This window comes from Ascaphus truei, chromosome 2 (assembly GCF_040206685.1).
Source record: "Ascaphus truei isolate aAscTru1 chromosome 2, aAscTru1.hap1, whole genome shotgun sequence".
In the NCBI taxonomy this organism is placed as follows: Eukaryota; Metazoa; Chordata; class Amphibia; order Anura; family Ascaphidae; genus Ascaphus; species Ascaphus truei.
In genome coordinates this window covers 61,110,649-61,127,811 of record NC_134484.1, presented here as the reverse complement: position 1 = coordinate 61,127,811, position 17,163 = coordinate 61,110,649, and the positions used below count along the sequence as shown (strand labels likewise).

The following is a 17,163-nucleotide window of genomic DNA, read 5'->3' as shown; positions in this document are numbered from 1 at the left end:
AATGATAGGAAATACTTCATCGAAGTTGTTAAGATGTCCAGCTAAAGCTATAACTACAGTAGTATGCAATGGACAAATGTCTTACATTTCTGGCTGCTACAATTACTATTAAAGCAGGATGCTCTTTCATTTGGATGCTGAAATAGAGCTCTCTTCTCACCTTTCTTAATGTCACTTATCTCTTAGAGGTCTGTCCTTAACCCTAGATTAAGTATCGATGCAACCCAACACTCCCAAACAAAGGCATACACAAAGAAGATGCTGTTTGTTAGTTTGGACACATTTTTATAGCCACAGAAGCTTAAAGGCGAAAGCATTCTGTTCCCAGCCTGTGATACGGGGGACTAGAGAAACTTAAAAACTTTGCCCACATTTGCATTGCATTTGCTGCAATATTTCTTATTCATTTTTTTTTTACAAAGTGTATTCTTTTTTGCCACCCACAAAGCTCTAAACATGAATATTAGACTCACTGTAGCTTCATATTTAAAACAATATTTCACTGGGAAATGGGTTCCCTTTCTACTTTGGTTTTTATGCTTCTTGTTGCTATGGGAAGAGTTAAATTGCAATAGTCACCGAAAGTAGAGAAGTAGAAATAGGTGGGATTGAAGTACAGGGACAGATACCGTTAAATACCTATGACTAGTACATGGCACAGGGGATTCTGCTGCAATGTTATGGCTTCAATGAACAACATATGGTTGGTTACTACCGATCTTTCGCAGCTTTATTAATATTAGTAAACCTATTAAAAACAATGTACCTAAAATTGCTACACCTAGGAGAGGAAGTACATACTGATAGGTAAAGTGCACATAACATTAAGTCATGCTAATAAAATCAATCTAAACTTGTATAAATATCACCTGCACTCCACATATGAATTAGTATGTCGCTGCTCAATGAGTTTTGCAATAACCGGTGTGAAAAGCTATCCTACTAATTTCTTATTCTGCAGCTATTCCCTTTCCTTTGTTTCCTAAAGCTCTAGTTCTTAGTGCTGTGTCGCTTTGGTTTTGTTTATTAACAGCTGTATTTACTTAATATTGAGGGCATTTATATATGAGGAGCTGTGCTTGACGTCCGTTTCATTGCAGGATCTAAAAGAATAAGTGACAGTGAAGTGTCTGACTATGACTGTGATGATGGAGTTGGTGTTGTGTCAGGTAGGAATTTACAGTGGTCATTCTCACGTGTCATTCTCCTAAAGCACAGCGCTTCAGCTGGTGGCCTGGCAGCGAGCAGGGGAAATTGGGACCATTAAGGGCTGGAGAGTGGATCCGGGAAGGTCTGCTCCTGCTAATATCATTGTAGTTGCCTACACAACTTTGTGCAGATTTTGCACATCGTAGTACAGATGAGATAAATAAGTGCAACATGTTATACGTACAGTATATAATTTGTATGTCTTTGAACGTATAAAAAATTACATTACAATGCTCTAGTGGCCCTTTTATTTTTATTCTGATCTAGCCCCTAGTTAAAGGGAATTGCTGTAAAGAATACTACAAACTGCATTTTATTGGGAATAAACATAGAGATTTAAAGTAACAGCCACGACCATTACTACACTCGTTGTTTGTTTTACATTTTGTCAATCTAAAAGAAGATACAATTTGAATATTAAGTTGAAGGGTTTAATGAGGTGTGTGCTGTATAGGTAAACATAACTATAGTCAGGGGTTAGAGCAGAGGTGTTCAACCTTTTTTGGTTAAAGCAGCAAAATCTTATGTGAAATCTTATGTTTTAATTTTTTAATAAATCAGTTCTGTAGTATTAGATAATAGTGATTTTTTTTATTATTTTTTTTTTTAAATTCAATTCAATGCCATTTGTAATGAGTTTTAATATACTGTACTGAGCATCCTTTGATTTCTATAGCAGGTTTTAACACACCTCCCCAGCAGTGCAAGAGTTTTGCAACACTTTCCTGTTTGTGATCATTTGTTGCAAATATTCCCAGCAGTTCGAGCTGCAAACTGCAACAATAGTCAATGTTACTTTAGTGATATCTGGATACATTGTAGCTGCTGAGTTTCACTGACTGAAGGACTGATTGGAACTGAAAGGTGACCATTCAGTTAGGCGCACAATCAGAATTTTTACAGATGTATAACAGGAGCACCAAACGATTGTCAGCTTATGTACGAATGTAGAATTATATATTGCAACATGCTTTGCATATAAAAAAAAGAAAGGGGGAAAAAAAGTGGGTGTGGGGATATAGTATTGCTGCTTTAAGGAACCCTATAATTATATAGTGAAATTCTGAGAAACCCCAACCCTCTCTTCTGAGAGCAGATCCATTGTAAATTCTTCTGCATTTGGTACAATTTTCAAAAGACTTGACAATTGCAGGGAACCCTTTAGGGATGCCCGGGGGAAAACAAATGTTCCCAGGAACCCCTGTTGAAAAACGCTGGTTTAGTGTATTAATTATTCTTAAAAAAGTGATCAAATAGTTTCTTGCACTAAGGCACTGGCACTTTTTGGGGGGGCATCACAGCCATTTGGTCCAGAAATCTACTTATATTTTGTTTGTAGTGTATGATTTTGTGAATACAGATGTAGCCAATGTTATTCTCCAACCGGTGCGTTGTGTATGTCCCTCTTGTAATAACGTGGACTACATCTGTATATCAAGTAGAAAAATAAGGCAGTGCACTGCCTTATTTTTCTTCTTGTTCCTGCCATCCCCTGGGAGATTGCACTATGCCTATGAAGATTCTGAGATTGGATACTCCAGGAGAAACTGAGTGAGTTCACTTTGTGGGTCGCTGTACCCCTTTTTTCTCTGATATATGGGACGTTGGTCTGTGCTATTTATTTATGGTGCCGCTGACATTAGGTACTAGTCCCCTAACCCTATTAGGGCTTCGTTATGCTATATGCTTACATTGAAGGAGTTTATCCTAAACCTCAGTTTATTATGCCAAACAGGACTTGTTTTTTCTGATGCACTGGCTTTCTACACAACTACATCTGTATATCCACTATTAATCTGGGCTGGTTCTACATTCATGTGAAATATTGACATTGGGCTCCACTGTGAGCATTGTTAAACCTGTTTTATATGTATACTTTTGAGGCAACAAAGTGGCAGTATTCTTTCTCAGTTGTGTTTATCCTATTGCCATCAGCTGTGTTTTCAATGCGTTGCTTTGTAGGGAAAGGTCTGTACGTAAAATAGTTTAGTGTTTTCACGCTCTTGGTTCTTGAACATACCTATCGCTAATATAAGTAAGAAAGGCTGGTGCATTAAACGTACAAACGTATTCACATGCATTTAATGAGCGCGAGTTGCATTTCATGTGCATTTAGCTCTCTAATGTGCTATAATATTACAGATTATCGGCACAATGGGCGGGATCTCCAGAGTTCAACATTATCCGTTCCAGAGCAAGTCATGTCATCCAATCACTGTACCCGGTCTGGACCTCCTCACGTAGATAGTATAGGAAGGACACGATCCTGGTCTCCTAGCGTCCCTCCTCCCCAAAGGTACCGGCCGTTACTTTAACAAACAATATCATTTTTACTCTGAAGTTGCTTATGTTTTATCTGTTTGCGCGAGGATTCTAGAACTCCGAGCTCTCATCCAATGAGGCCATTTGTCTGGGATGTGCGGGTTTTACCATTGCCACTGTCAAAGACGCAAAGAGAACAGCGCTTTAATCAAGTCTATAGAAATGCAATTTCATTAGGACATGGTTCTCAGATCAAAAGGTTTCTAGCGTTTGGGGCTGAATCGTCATTCAAAAAACGCCAGGTTATACATTAGATCTATTTTAATAAGAATACAATATAATAAACTTAAAACAATGACATTTAATTAGATATGCTAATTAGCCAACCTGTATTTGCTTAAAGTAATCTCATTAATGTAGTGAATTAGCCCGTGCACTGTCAGAGGGATCTGTAACGTGGCACTCTCCTCATTTTCCGAGCCTTTCATTCTGGGTGCTTCTGGCAGTGCATGGGTTAAGGCAGGGGTGCGCAAACTTCTTGAGCTGTGCCCCCCTGCCCGGGAGCCGCAGCGTTTGCACCCCCCCATCCCCTCTCCAATTACTCGGCGTCAAATGACGTCGCGGGTCATGTGACTTAACGTCATGTGACCCCGTCGCGTCACGCACATTGCCATGGCGACATAGCTGCGCAATTGAGTATTTGGAGGGAAATTATCTTGGATTGATTTGTGAGATCTGCAATTCTCAACCCTTGTGTTCTGTTCCGTGTCCTACACAAGGTAGTCTCCATAGAATCTCTGCAGGCGTTTCATTTGCATACAGTGCACTAAATGCATGGCGATATTAGGGAGGTAAATTGTTCTTCCCGAAAATTGGCCGTAACACATGTGTGAAGCAGGTACTGCAAGAAGGCTAAATATATACGAGGGTCTCTTCTGTATTATATGTTCTCAATGCACAGTTTCACGATGACCGATTTCTTCCACCATTGGGGTAGCTAATTTGTTATTATCATACAATGTGCCTTACTAATGCAGTGTACAGTAGAGGCAACGTTTATTCTAACATTTGCCGTAAACTAGCCGGGTTACATTCTGGGTATGTGCTGGGTATGTTCTGGGCTAGTTTGAGGCACGTTTAAGGCATTTCTGCATTGACTAACGACCCATAGGATTAACACAGCAGGGATCCCTGGCAGTCCAATTCAGTTTGAATGGGACTGCCAGGGACCCCCGCTGTTAATCTGATAGGCCATTAATCAATGCAGAAATGCTGGGGCTAGTTTAAGGAAAGTTTAAGGCATGTATTCAGAATGTACCTGGGTGTTTCCAGGTTTTTTTGGGGAATTGCCACTGGTTTTTGTTCGAATAAGAGTTGCCTCTACTGTAGCTGTAGCAGCGATGTGATGTCAATATCCCAGTCCTCCAGTGGCTGGATGTCACTTTGGAGCTTTCTATCACCTCTTTTTCAATGTGTTGGTGATGTTTGCTGCATGTTTTCTATTAATCCACCCGTCCCATTCTTCTTCTGGTCACTACAGACTGGTAAAGTGAGCACTCACTTCTTTTCCTTCCAGGCGGCCTTAACGTGTATCTGCAAAGGACAATAACGTAACTTTAAGTCCTATTTTGTCCATAAAAAGCTTTGCGGTAACTACGTATAATGGACGTTGGTGATAATGAGATGCAAAAGGGGCGTTACCCTAACATTGCATACCTAAAACCGTTAACATTGTTTGACAAACAAAAATATAAAATAATCAGGAAAAATAATAAAAAATCATGTCATTTTTTGTCAAAAATCGCTTTCAAAGCTTCTGTAATGTTTCTACTCCAAGGGTGCTCAAACCCCCTCCCCCCCCCCCAACAGGTCAGGTTTTCAGCATATCCCAGCTTCAGCACAGGTGGCTCAATCAGAGGCTCAGTCGAAAAATTGAGCCAATTGTGCTGAAGCAGGGACCAATTGAGCCACTTGTGCTGCAGCGGGGATATCCTGAAAACCTGACCTGTTAGAGGGTGGGGATGGGGGGCTTGACGACTGGAGTTGAGACCCCTGCTCTTCCCTATTGGTGCACTACACTGATCTGCCTCATCTACACAAAGGGGAATATTGTCCCGCAATAACGCCCTCGCCCTGCGAATGTTAGCAGCTGCGCAGAACACAAATATTCAGCAAACATTGGCCAAAGGGTTTAACTAAATAACCAAGTAAATATCATTATTATTGAAGTATTTCAACTTTATACTTATTACTTTATATGTTTTGTCAATTGGATGTAGCATTGGGCACCCCTGTCTCTTGTTGTATACATTTGCCACGCCCAGTAGCACTCATTTTGACATAAATATATATTCATGATGTGGTGGGTGTGGGAGTTTGAGCGAGCTGGGAATGTGTGTGTGTTAAACATTACTATATAACTTAAAGGCTTCCCTTTTTTTCAGTAGGAATATGGAACAGGGACCGAGAGGGACAAGATCTGGCCCTGCACAGTACAATACCATGAGCAGAGTGGAAAGGCATCGTGTATTAGATAACCACTACTCCCCGGACAGAGAAAGGTAACGAAACAAATCAGCGAGGCCAATGAATAGGGAACCGACAGTCATTATCTGTGTCCTACCAGGACTGGCTAGATAAATAAGGATGTGAAGCAAAGCAGTCTAGCAGGTTCTTACCTGATATGTGAAGACCTTCTCATGGTATTGCACACTTGGTTTATTGAACATATTAGTGTAATATAACAGGGCCTGTGAGATTGCTTTCTGTCAACCTACCAAAGGCCATTCCAAGCCAATTTAAGCCATTGTTGTTTCGTAATAAACTCTATTAGAATGTACATTTTAGGCTGTAATTTCCAAAGTTCCATGAATCCTATAGTATACAAATATGGTACTAATATTTTAAAGTTAGCTCAAATAATTTTTGAAGTGAAACTTCCTTAGTGGCACCTCATTCGAACTGGGGCAAAAATGAATTGTGGAGACAGAAATGAAACGGATGTGACGTCAGTGCTGGCAGTTGAGGCCGGGCTGTGTTCTGGCTCAGCCCGACCCCAACACTGACATCACACCCGCTCCACAAATCAGATGCGGCGGCGGCGATAGCCGCCGGCGCCGCTCCTAATGGCCCCCGCTCCCCCCACATGGCTGATGACATATGCGGCGGCGGCGATAGCCGCCGGCGCCGCTCCTAACGGCCGCCATTCCCCCCGCACATCCGCTGCCAAGCCGCGCATGCTCAGTAATCATGGGGACTGGAGGAAAGCCACGCATGCGCAGAAGCGGTTGGCAGCGGCGCCGTTCCCCGCCCGCTGCCACGGCTGTTGACATGTGTCCCCGTCTGCTGCCCAGGACAGCAGAGACCGCCCGACCGGGACAGCCCCCCACCCACCCTTTCCTTACCCGAATGGGACCTCCCTCCCAGCCCACACATGGGCCCGCCTAACTTCCACTACCGCTGCCATGCCGCGCATGCGCAGAAGCGGCTGGCAGCGGCGCCATTCAGCCCTCCAGTGACGCGGGCGTTTGCGGGCCCCCCAGGAAGCGGTGGTACAAAAACCCGGGCGCAACCCGTGCGGACCCCCCCCCGGACCCCCCACACACTGATGGACCCCCCCAGACCCCCCACACACTGAAGGACCCCCCCACACACTGACTGACCCCCCCACACACTGACTGACCCCCCCCCGGATCCCCCCACACACTGACTGACCCCCCCAGATCCCCACACATACTGACTGACCACCCCAGACCCCCACACACACTGACTGACCCCCCAGAGACCCACACACATTGACTGACCCCCCCAGACCCCCACACACACTGACTGACCCCCCCAGACCCCTACACACACTGACTGACCCCCCCAGACCCACAAACACACTGACTGACCACCCCAGACCCCCACACACACTGACTGACCCCCCAGAGACCCACACACACTGACTGAACCCCCCAGACCCCCACACATACTGACTGACCCCCCCAGACCCCCACACACACTGACTGACCCCCCCAGACCCCCACACACACTGACTGACCCCCCCAGACCCCCACACACACTGACTGACCACCCCAGACCCCCACACACACTGACTGAACCCCCCAGACCCCCACACACACTGACTGAACCCCCCAGACCCCCACACACACTGACTGAACCCCCCAGACCCCCACACACACTGACAGACCCCCACACACACTGCCTGACCCCCCCAGACCCCCACACACACTGCCTGACCCCCCCAGACCCCCACACACACTGCCTGACCCCCCCAGACCCCCACACACACTGACCCCCCAGAGCCCCACACACACTGACTGACCCCCCCAGACCCTCACACACTGACCCCACCAGACCCTCACACACACTCACAGTCACACGCACACTCAGTCACACACACTCAGTCACACTCACACGCACACTCACAGTCACACGTACACTCAGTCACACTCAGTCACACGCACACTCAGTCACACTCAGTCACACGCACACTCAGTCACACTCACAGTCAGACGCACACTCAGTCACACTCACAGTCAGACGCACACGCAGTCACACGCACACGCATAGTCACACGCACAGTCAAACGCACACGCTCAGTCACACGCACACGCTCAGTCACACGCACACTCAGTCACACGCACACTCAGTCACACGCACACTCAGTCACACGCACACTCTCAGTCACACGCGCACTCTCAGTCACACGCGCACTCTCAGTCACATGCACACTCTCAGTCACACGCACAATCTCAGTCATACGCACACTCTCAGTCACACGCACACTCTCAGTCACACGCACACTATCAGTCACACGCACACTCTCACGCACACTCTGTCACACACACTCTCAGTCACACGCACACTGTCACACGTGGAATTCACACTGCCTGACCCCCCCAGACCCCCACACACACTGACCCCCCCAGAGCCCCACACACAGTGACTGACCCCCCCAGACCCCCACACACTGACCCCCCCAGACCCCCACACACAGTCACACGCACACTCAGTCACACACACTCAGTCACACTCACACGCACACTCACAGTCACACGTACACTCAGTCACACTCAGTCACACGCACAGTCAGACGCACACGCAGTCACACGCATAGTCACACGCACAGTCAAACGCACACGCTCAGTCACACGCACACGCTCAGTCACACGCACACGCTCAGTCACACGCACACTCAGTCACACGCACACTCAGTCACACGCACACTCAGTCACACGCACACTCAGTCACACGCACACTCTGTCACACGCACACTATGTCACACGCACACTCTGTCACACGCACACTCTGTCACAAGCACACTCTCAGTCACACGCACACTCTCAGTCACACGCACACTCTCAGTCACACGCACACTATCAGTCACACGCACACTCTCAGTCACACGCACACTCTCAGTCACACGCACACTCTCAGTCACACGCACACTGTCACACGCGGAATTCACACTTAGTGCAAATAGCTAATACAGGGGATGTGTGCCGAGCACGCGCATTCTAAGTCAAATTTATTTGCGTTTTGTCATTGAGATTGTATTTTGATTTTTAATTAAAACATCACCAACACCAACACAAATACAATTTCTGTGACAAAAGTCAAAGAAGTTTCACTTACTATGCGCGTGCACAGCACACACAGCTTTTTTTGTGGGTTAGCTATGTACAGTAAAATTACTAATATGGGTATTTACTGTTTTCTTTTAATATGCACATATCATGTTACATTGTTGATGACGCATTGTCTGATCGTCTAACAATCTAAAATGGTTTATGGTTCTATAAAAAGCATCATATCATTGGATCTCCATATTTTTTAGCAATGGGTTATTTATTTTGTTCTTACAGTAATCTAAGCATTACTGATGTGCGAATAATTCACATTGCAAACATTTTTGCAACTTTTTAATGAAAATTACATATTCCTAAAGGCTCTACTTAACATGACTTATTTGCACATAAATGCCTCAAGAAAATATTTGTGGAACTCACTTTTAAGTTTTGAAGTTGTATACATGAATATGCAAAAGTGACCGTTACACATCGCATAATGTGGAGTTTAGCAGTAGGGCTAGGAAGGAGAGAAAAGGGATTTCAAAAAATGGTTCAATGTACAGTACACATTCGTTCACATATTACATTACATTAGGTCAGTGATTCCCAACAGTGAGATGTCTCCAAGGGGTTCTCCACTAAAAATGTAATGACAGATCCCAGGCAGTATATAATGGGTTCCTGAGCAAGTGGGGGACTGTGCACTTAGTAAGACCCCAAACTGCGCCTTAGCATGGGTGGTACAGCTGTCAATTACAGGTGCTTCCAAAGTGGCTGCCCAGAATGCTTTGCATACAGTACATAGCGGCAAGGGATTGTGGGGCGTAACTTTGGGTGTGATTGACAGCTATACCACCCATGCTGTGTACACACACAGCGTGTTTCTCTCACAGGCTCCGGACACTAAACTGCCTGGGATCGGTCACACAGTTTTGTTAGCAATAGTCTGATGAGAAAGCAATACGGTGTATTAATTGGGGGTTTCGCGGAACAAATATTTTCTAGCAGGGGTTGCACAATGTTAAAAAGGTTGGAAACCGCTGCATTAGATGCAACACTACAGAGCACAAACAACCCAATGAAAACAACATGCATGGAATTAGATGTACAGATATAGCACAACATCTTGTCTACGGCACCAGGGCCTGCAACCATGGCTGCCCCGGTTCCGGAGGATTATCGCTGTGGTGGGTCTGATCTGGAAGCATGGACCTCCCTGCCCCGTGACAATATCACAGTAACATTATGTTCCTAGCCGTAGCTTTAAGCTTTTTCAGCCGCAGCTCCGGAGATCTGTAGCAGTAACCTGTGTGTTACACGACTTTTCACTATTTTGAATAGTGGGGTTAGAGAAAAAAGAAGGAAAAGAGGGGAAAATCCCCCCAACCACCACCAATGCCACTAGAAACACTGAGCACACCGCAGATAGTGCAGACTCTTCCTGTAATACCCTTAAGCCCACTCTGCACAAGTGTGTTTTCTGTTTGGGCACGATAGCAACCAAACCGCATTGCTGTTCAAAGTGTTAGCTTATTGCGAGCACAGCAAGGCACTAGAAAATGATGATTACGTAGCGGCCGCTGCTGCTGTACAAGGTGAAGAAAGCACAGACAGGGAGATGGTTTAAGAGGAGGATTTGGGTCAGGCCATTCAACCCGTGGGAAGTTTGGGTCATGGTGGTGGCAGGCCCGTATTTACGCATAGGCCTACTAGGCCCGGGCCTAGGGTGGCGGGGCCAGTGCTGCAGTTACAGAGGCACCGCTCTCTTTCCCACAGCAATTAAACTGATTGCTGGTGGAGAGCGTGGGGCGTCACCCTCCTCTTTCAGTGCGTGTTGCCATGACAACGTGACATCACGTGGTGTCCCGTTGTCATGGAAACGCGTTGCCACGCGACGTCTGGACGCTGCAAGAGGAGGCGACCAGGGCGGCAAAAATGTAAGTGCCTATGGCACCCAACGGGCAGCAGAATGGTAAAAGCGGCCCTGGGGAGTGGTGCTGATTTGTGAGGGGGTTGATGATGGAGGTGAGCAACAGGAGAAGACACAAGCAAATTAATATATTTGTTCGGGGTTTTTTTTCTTCATACTGTTAGTTTGTCGTTAAATGTAAGTATATATTTCTCTCATGCAGGAAATGACTGCTTTTTAATTGCTCAGTAGTCACACATGGGCTTTCTCGTCTATGTCTAATGGGATTGGAAAAGTGATTGCAAACCTGGATTAGTGGAAAACAAAGCTGTTGCTTCATGTACACTGTTAATCTAGAATAGGCTATGCCCCTCTCAGTACAATTACAGCAGCTCCCGGCACTGCTGCCTACTGGTAACATGCTCCAAGTGCCAATAGACACATTGATAATGAAGGGAACAACTCACTTGTTGGTTATCACTTTGCGCTAGAGGTTAATGTGGTGGTAAGAAAATGCACACAATTAACACTGCGGGCACGGCAAATATTGTTACTACTTTAAGAAGGGGAAGCTGGAAAAGTCCGTTCAGCGTCATTCTACAGTATGTTACACCATTTTTAGGGTTAGACAACATGTATTCTTTTAACAATTGTTTTAATCAGAACGGGTGTTGTGTGGATTAGTTAGAAAAGTATGTAGAATCTGATTCATATTACATTGTATCTATCACAATATGTTGAATTGGTTGCTACTTTGTCTAGTTTAAGCTTAAATCCCCTTATTCTTAAACCAAATATTGACTTTATTTATCTTTTGAAAAGTAGTGCCCCTTATGTCTTGTAGGTCCCTCCTTTGAAACCTAAGGTCCATGTTTAATAAGGCCTTTCCCCGGTGCTAGAGGATGGATTACAATCTTTTGCAGCATCGGGAGGAAGTTTAACAATATATTGAATAGGGGCCTAATTGGGCGAAAATGTATCTTAAAATCCATGTTGTCTGGGATAGTGCAACATGACAGCATCAGACGGGGTTGCAACTCAATGTCAACTTCAAAGGTCTGAACTCAGTGAGATTTGGGGATTATTGACCAAATTATGTCATTTTAATGAACAAACAAATACACTTCTATCAGTAAAACTCCATTGAAATCTATGGCTCAGATCCACAAACCACCATTAAATCAGGGGTCATAATGCGATGTTACCTAAAACAAGAGCAGACGTTATGTTCCCTGAGATTCACAGAAAACCAGCGAGAGTTACACCACCCCAGTGAGACACACAGAAAATCAGTGAGTGTGACACCACACCAGTGAGACTCACAGAAAATCAGTGACAGTGACACCACCCCAGTGAGACTCACAGAAAATCAGTGAGAGTGATGCCACACAAGTGAAACTCACAGGATATAAGTGAGTGTGACACCACACCAGCGAGACTCACAGAAAATCAGTGAGAGTGACACCACACTAGTGAGACACACAGAAAATCAGTGAGAGAGACGCCACCCCAGTGAGATTCACAGAAAATCAGTGAGTGTGACACCACACTAGTGAGACTCGCAGAAAATCAGTGAGAGTGACACCACACCAGTGAGACTCACAGAAAATCAGTGAGAGTGACACCACACCAGTGAGACTCGCAGAAAATCAGTGAGAGTGACGCCACACCAGTGAGACTCACCGAAAATCAGTGAGAGTGACACCGCACCAGTGAGACTCACAGAAAATCAGTGAGAGTGACACCACACCAGTGAGACTCGCAGAAAATCAGTGAGAGTGACGCCACACCAGTGAGACTCACCGAAAATCAGTGAGAGTGACACCGCACCAGTGAGACTCACAGAAAATCAGTGAGAGTGACGCCACACCAGTGAGACTCGCAGAAAATCAGTGAGAGTGACGCCACACCAGTGAGACTCACCGAAAATCAGTGAGAGTGACACCGCACCAGTGAGACTCACAGAAAATCAGTGAGAGTGACGCCACACTAGTGAGACTCACAGAAAATCAGTGAGTGTGACACCACACCAGTGAGATTCACAGAAAATCAGTGAGAGTGACGCCACACCAGTGAGACTCACAGAAAATCAGTGAGAGTGACGCCACACCAGTGAGACTCACAGAAAATCAGTGAGAGTGACACCACACCTGTGAGACTCGCAGAAAATCAGTGAGTTCACATCTGTACCTTTGGTACACTTTGGGTACAGTTATACTTGTAAATAGCCGTTCTTTCAACGAATAAAGAGTTCAGGTTGCATTGGGTTGCAATTGTAGCTTCTCTGATTTATTTAAATACAGTACATGCATGTGCAGTTGTTTTTCAACTGAATTAAATGTAAGTAAGAGAGAGCACATTGCACCTGGATTTCAGGTCCAGTAATTGTAATTTAACAAACACATCACACCTTCCAATTGCTTGGACAAAATGGTACTGTATATAGTTTTGTACATCGGCTCCATTTTATTGCTCAACACATTCATGTTAGAATTCCTGCTGTGGACATATAAAGTTTAGCAATTTAATTTGTGGATTAAACTAATTATAAGTATTTGGATACGGGCAGAATTGAACCTTAGAGAATTCAAAACTATGCAGTGATTTACATTAATCTGAATGAATTTACAGTGTAGCTAGAAGTTGTAGATTAATAAATTGGCAAAGCATTTGGCTCAACACGGGATTGCCTTTTATACAGGATCAAAATACAGAATAGTAAAACAAATTGCATTTTCAAATATGGTATTTAATATACACATTTCTATAATCGTTTGGCATAGTATGGAAACACCCAAGATAGCAATGACTTTGTTTGGCAGAGGATACCGCCTGCTTGTGTATGGTCACCTGTCAGTCCCCATTAGACTTAAAGAGCTTACAAGTGAAATTGCAGCCATTCAATATTTTTAAACTTTTAGGCCTAAGGAAGACTGACTTTATTTAAAAAGAAAAAACGCCCTTTATCTTTGCGTTACAGAACTGAAGCTGTAATGATCAAGTATTCATAAAGACTTCCATTTTATTTCAATTAACTTTAACAATGATGTAAACAATTGCTTGTGTGTTGTCCTGCAGGGGAGAAGGAGCGGCTCAGTGAGTGAAGCCTGGCACCGAGAGTTTGAAGCAGGGGAACCTGGTTCAATTCCCGGTGTCGGCTCCTTGTGACCTTGGGCAAGTCACCTTATCTCCCTGTGCCTCAGGCACACAAAAATATATTGTAAGCTCCCCAGGGCAGGGACCTGGTGCCTGCAAAATGTCTCTGTAAAGCATTACGTAAAACTAGCAGCGCTATACAAGAACATGCTATTATGAAGCCAGGACTGCCTTTGATCCTTAAGATACTATGAAAGAAAATCAGTTGAAACAATGCTAGCAAATAATGTATTTTATTTTTTACCACTTGTGAGCACATTCACATGTCTCAGCCAGGTCTGCATACAATTACAGCCGGGGATTCTGGGTAATGACATGCGAATGAGCACACAACGTGTCACCTTTTTGCTTCTTGTCCATTTTAACAAGGATGTTGCTGACCTTTCTGAGACATGCAAATGTATCCGCAAGTGATATTTTTATTTGCTGTACCATGGAGGGTTTTTGTCACTTTTTAACTCACCATAACTTTATTTTGTGTCTGGTTATCTACTTATTTTTTTTTTACAAATATTTGTTGTTTCCCCAAAGTCCTATTTGCAGCATGTTGATCATGTCACTGTTCATGTCCTGTCCTAGTTGGTATCCTTCCCATTTCAACATGTCACTGTTCTTGTTTTCTGCTATCGCTGCAGTCATTATCTCACTCTACCTCGCACCAGAATCAGTCAATCCTTAGACCACCACCAAAGAGAACCAAGGTATATATTTCACTGCATTTCCAAAACCGAGTGTGAGAAATCTGCATGAGCTGCGTGTACATGTAGGATTAGATGCCACTGTTTTAACGTTTCCCTCCTCTTGGAAACGGATAAAATAATTGTATATATTTCCTAGATTTGACTTTCATTCTGTTCAATTAAACAATGTTGATAATGTGTCCAAATTGTGTTTAAATAGGCAAAGTAATTGTAGAAGTCAGTCATAACTTGATAACAACAACACCTTCTAGCTTGTTGTCTAATCATTAGAATTTAATCTGGCCTTGATTGTCCCAGTCTACATTTTCCATAAAAATCAAGTATTAATATTTTATTAATCAGAATAATCTGGGAGTTGGAGGGGAAAAAAATGAATGTATTTGGCAATATTGCAGTTATCACCTTACTTGATCAATAAGATTAGGGATATGTCCTGTTTACTGTAACTGTGCAGTTGTAGTACTAAGCAGCTCGGGCTGAAAACTAAGAGGTGGGCAGGGTCTAGGTGCAATCATTTACAGGTAGGACTGCTTAATGGCCCTTTGTTCATTTACCATCAAAAAGGGATGAACTGGCTTTCCATTTGCTTGATATTGCCCACATTTTCACGTGGCTGCGCTTTGTTAAGCGTGTGTTTCCACAAATATACTGGACATGTCAAGGTCATTTAGTCTCTTGTGATACGTTTACTGATCGTAATAAAGAACCTAAATGGACAGCCAGTGACACACAGAAATTGATGGCAGTTAGGAACCACTTAAGCTCTCCTCCTGCAGCTTATTTGTACCCACCGTTGCTGTATGTTTAGTATGTTGGTGTATGGTGAGTTGAGGTCCGTTTTACGTCTGTGTTTATTTTTGATGGATTGGATAATATCACTACAATATAATAGGACGGACACGTTTGCTTCTGGACTGGCATACGTACATGACATTCTCATTTTTCTGCACGCGTGTTACTTTTACAACATTTCCCATTTGTGTTTGCTGTGCTTGTCTTCTTTTGAGTGTATTGACATTGTTCCCCCCTGCACTTATATTAACATGTGCATAATGAGTTCATCATCTCTGCCCATTTCTTGGCAGCAAGGATCACCCTCTTTATCCTATCTTTTGTGAAGATGCAATCCGATTGCTACGCTCCCGTCAGATGTGCCGTACTTATTCTGAGGGTGCTTACAATGATCATGAGAGGTATACATGGTGTGGAATGTTTAACGCTGCTCCCATGCTGTGTTAATTCATATATATGTGTATCCATATATATGGATCTGTGTGCATCAACTTTACGTCTTTTATTGCTTTACATCCTAGTTTAGGGGTGGGCAACTAGGTCGTCCAGGACCACCAGCAGGTCAGATTGTAAGGATATCCCTGCTTCAGCACCGGTTGCTCAGTCAACGACTGAGTCACTGATTGAGCCACCTGTGCTGAAGCAGGGATATCCTTAAAACCTTACCTGAGGGTGGCCCCTGAGGACTGGAGTTGGCCACTCCTGTTCTAGTTGATTGCTTTTTCTTGATAACCTTATAGATCTAGCCAGCGTTATTACACCCACTATTGTGCGGTACCCAAACCGCACAATTTTGCAACTCGCTTCTTCATTGTATTGTTTTTCAAATGACACAAAATAGCGTGTCAAAACACTTTATGGTGTGATAACGGTGCAACAACGTTGGCTATATCTGTAACAAAGTATAACACTGATGGAGTCAGAGTTGCATTTTTTTGCATGCAGTGTTTGTTTTGCTTTCGTTTTTCCTCAAGGGTAAGATGTAGCAAATTGTGGCACAATATGAACTTAGTAACTTAAAGGAAACCAGGTATCAGAGTTTAGTGACTAACATGTGAATAAGCAATTAGCTGTTAATTGTTCGTTTGCGTTACGGTCGTTAAATTTAACGCTCTTACCTATATCATTAGCGCATGCGTACTCAGTGACACGCTAATCAGCGACCACAGCATTTAATTTAGCCCACACTTATCGCAGGAATAAAATGAGTCATCACTGTGTTACTTAAGCGTTAAACATTTAGAAAATACGGACGATAAAAAAAACCCTCGTTCTTTTGATCCTTCACACACAGCGATATCAATGTTGAAGTTCAGCGAATCCAGGCCTTAGTTTTAAACTAGTGACCAACGGTGCAACCTGATTGAAGGTTGCATTAAAGATGGTATGCAAATGTTTTTACAAAATTGTGCTGTTTGTTCTATATTCAGGAGGACTAGACAGGAGAGACGAGTGCCTAATACACATTATGATGAAACTGCCCCTTCTCCTGAAAGGTATTTTAACCTACATTGTAGAAACAGTTAAGACTTAGTTATATAGATTTAGTTTTGCAGAC

At 43.9% G+C, this 17,163-nt stretch overlaps 1 protein-coding gene across 49 annotated transcripts in view; it reads left to right on the top strand.

Moving 5' to 3' along the window:
- RIMS2 (regulating synaptic membrane exocytosis 2) overlaps positions 1-17,163 on the top strand; it is an 814,155-nt gene that overhangs the window by 528,042 nt on the left and 268,950 nt on the right. For 36 of the 49 annotated variants that reach the window (XM_075582506.1, XM_075582513.1, XM_075582509.1 and 33 more), the window contains 6 exons: positions 1,101-1,169; positions 3,352-3,505; positions 5,916-6,032; positions 14,748-14,813; positions 15,899-16,006; positions 17,036-17,101. In XM_075582506.1, coding sequence (XP_075438621.1) covers positions 1,101-1,169; positions 3,352-3,505; positions 5,916-6,032; positions 14,748-14,813; positions 15,899-16,006; positions 17,036-17,101 — 580 coding nt within the window. The remainder of the gene's footprint in view (positions 1-1,100; positions 1,170-3,351; positions 3,506-5,915; positions 6,033-14,747; positions 14,814-15,898; positions 16,007-17,035; positions 17,102-17,163) is intronic. The other 13 variants (XM_075582507.1, XM_075582546.1, XM_075582526.1 and 10 more) reach the window with 3 other exon arrangements.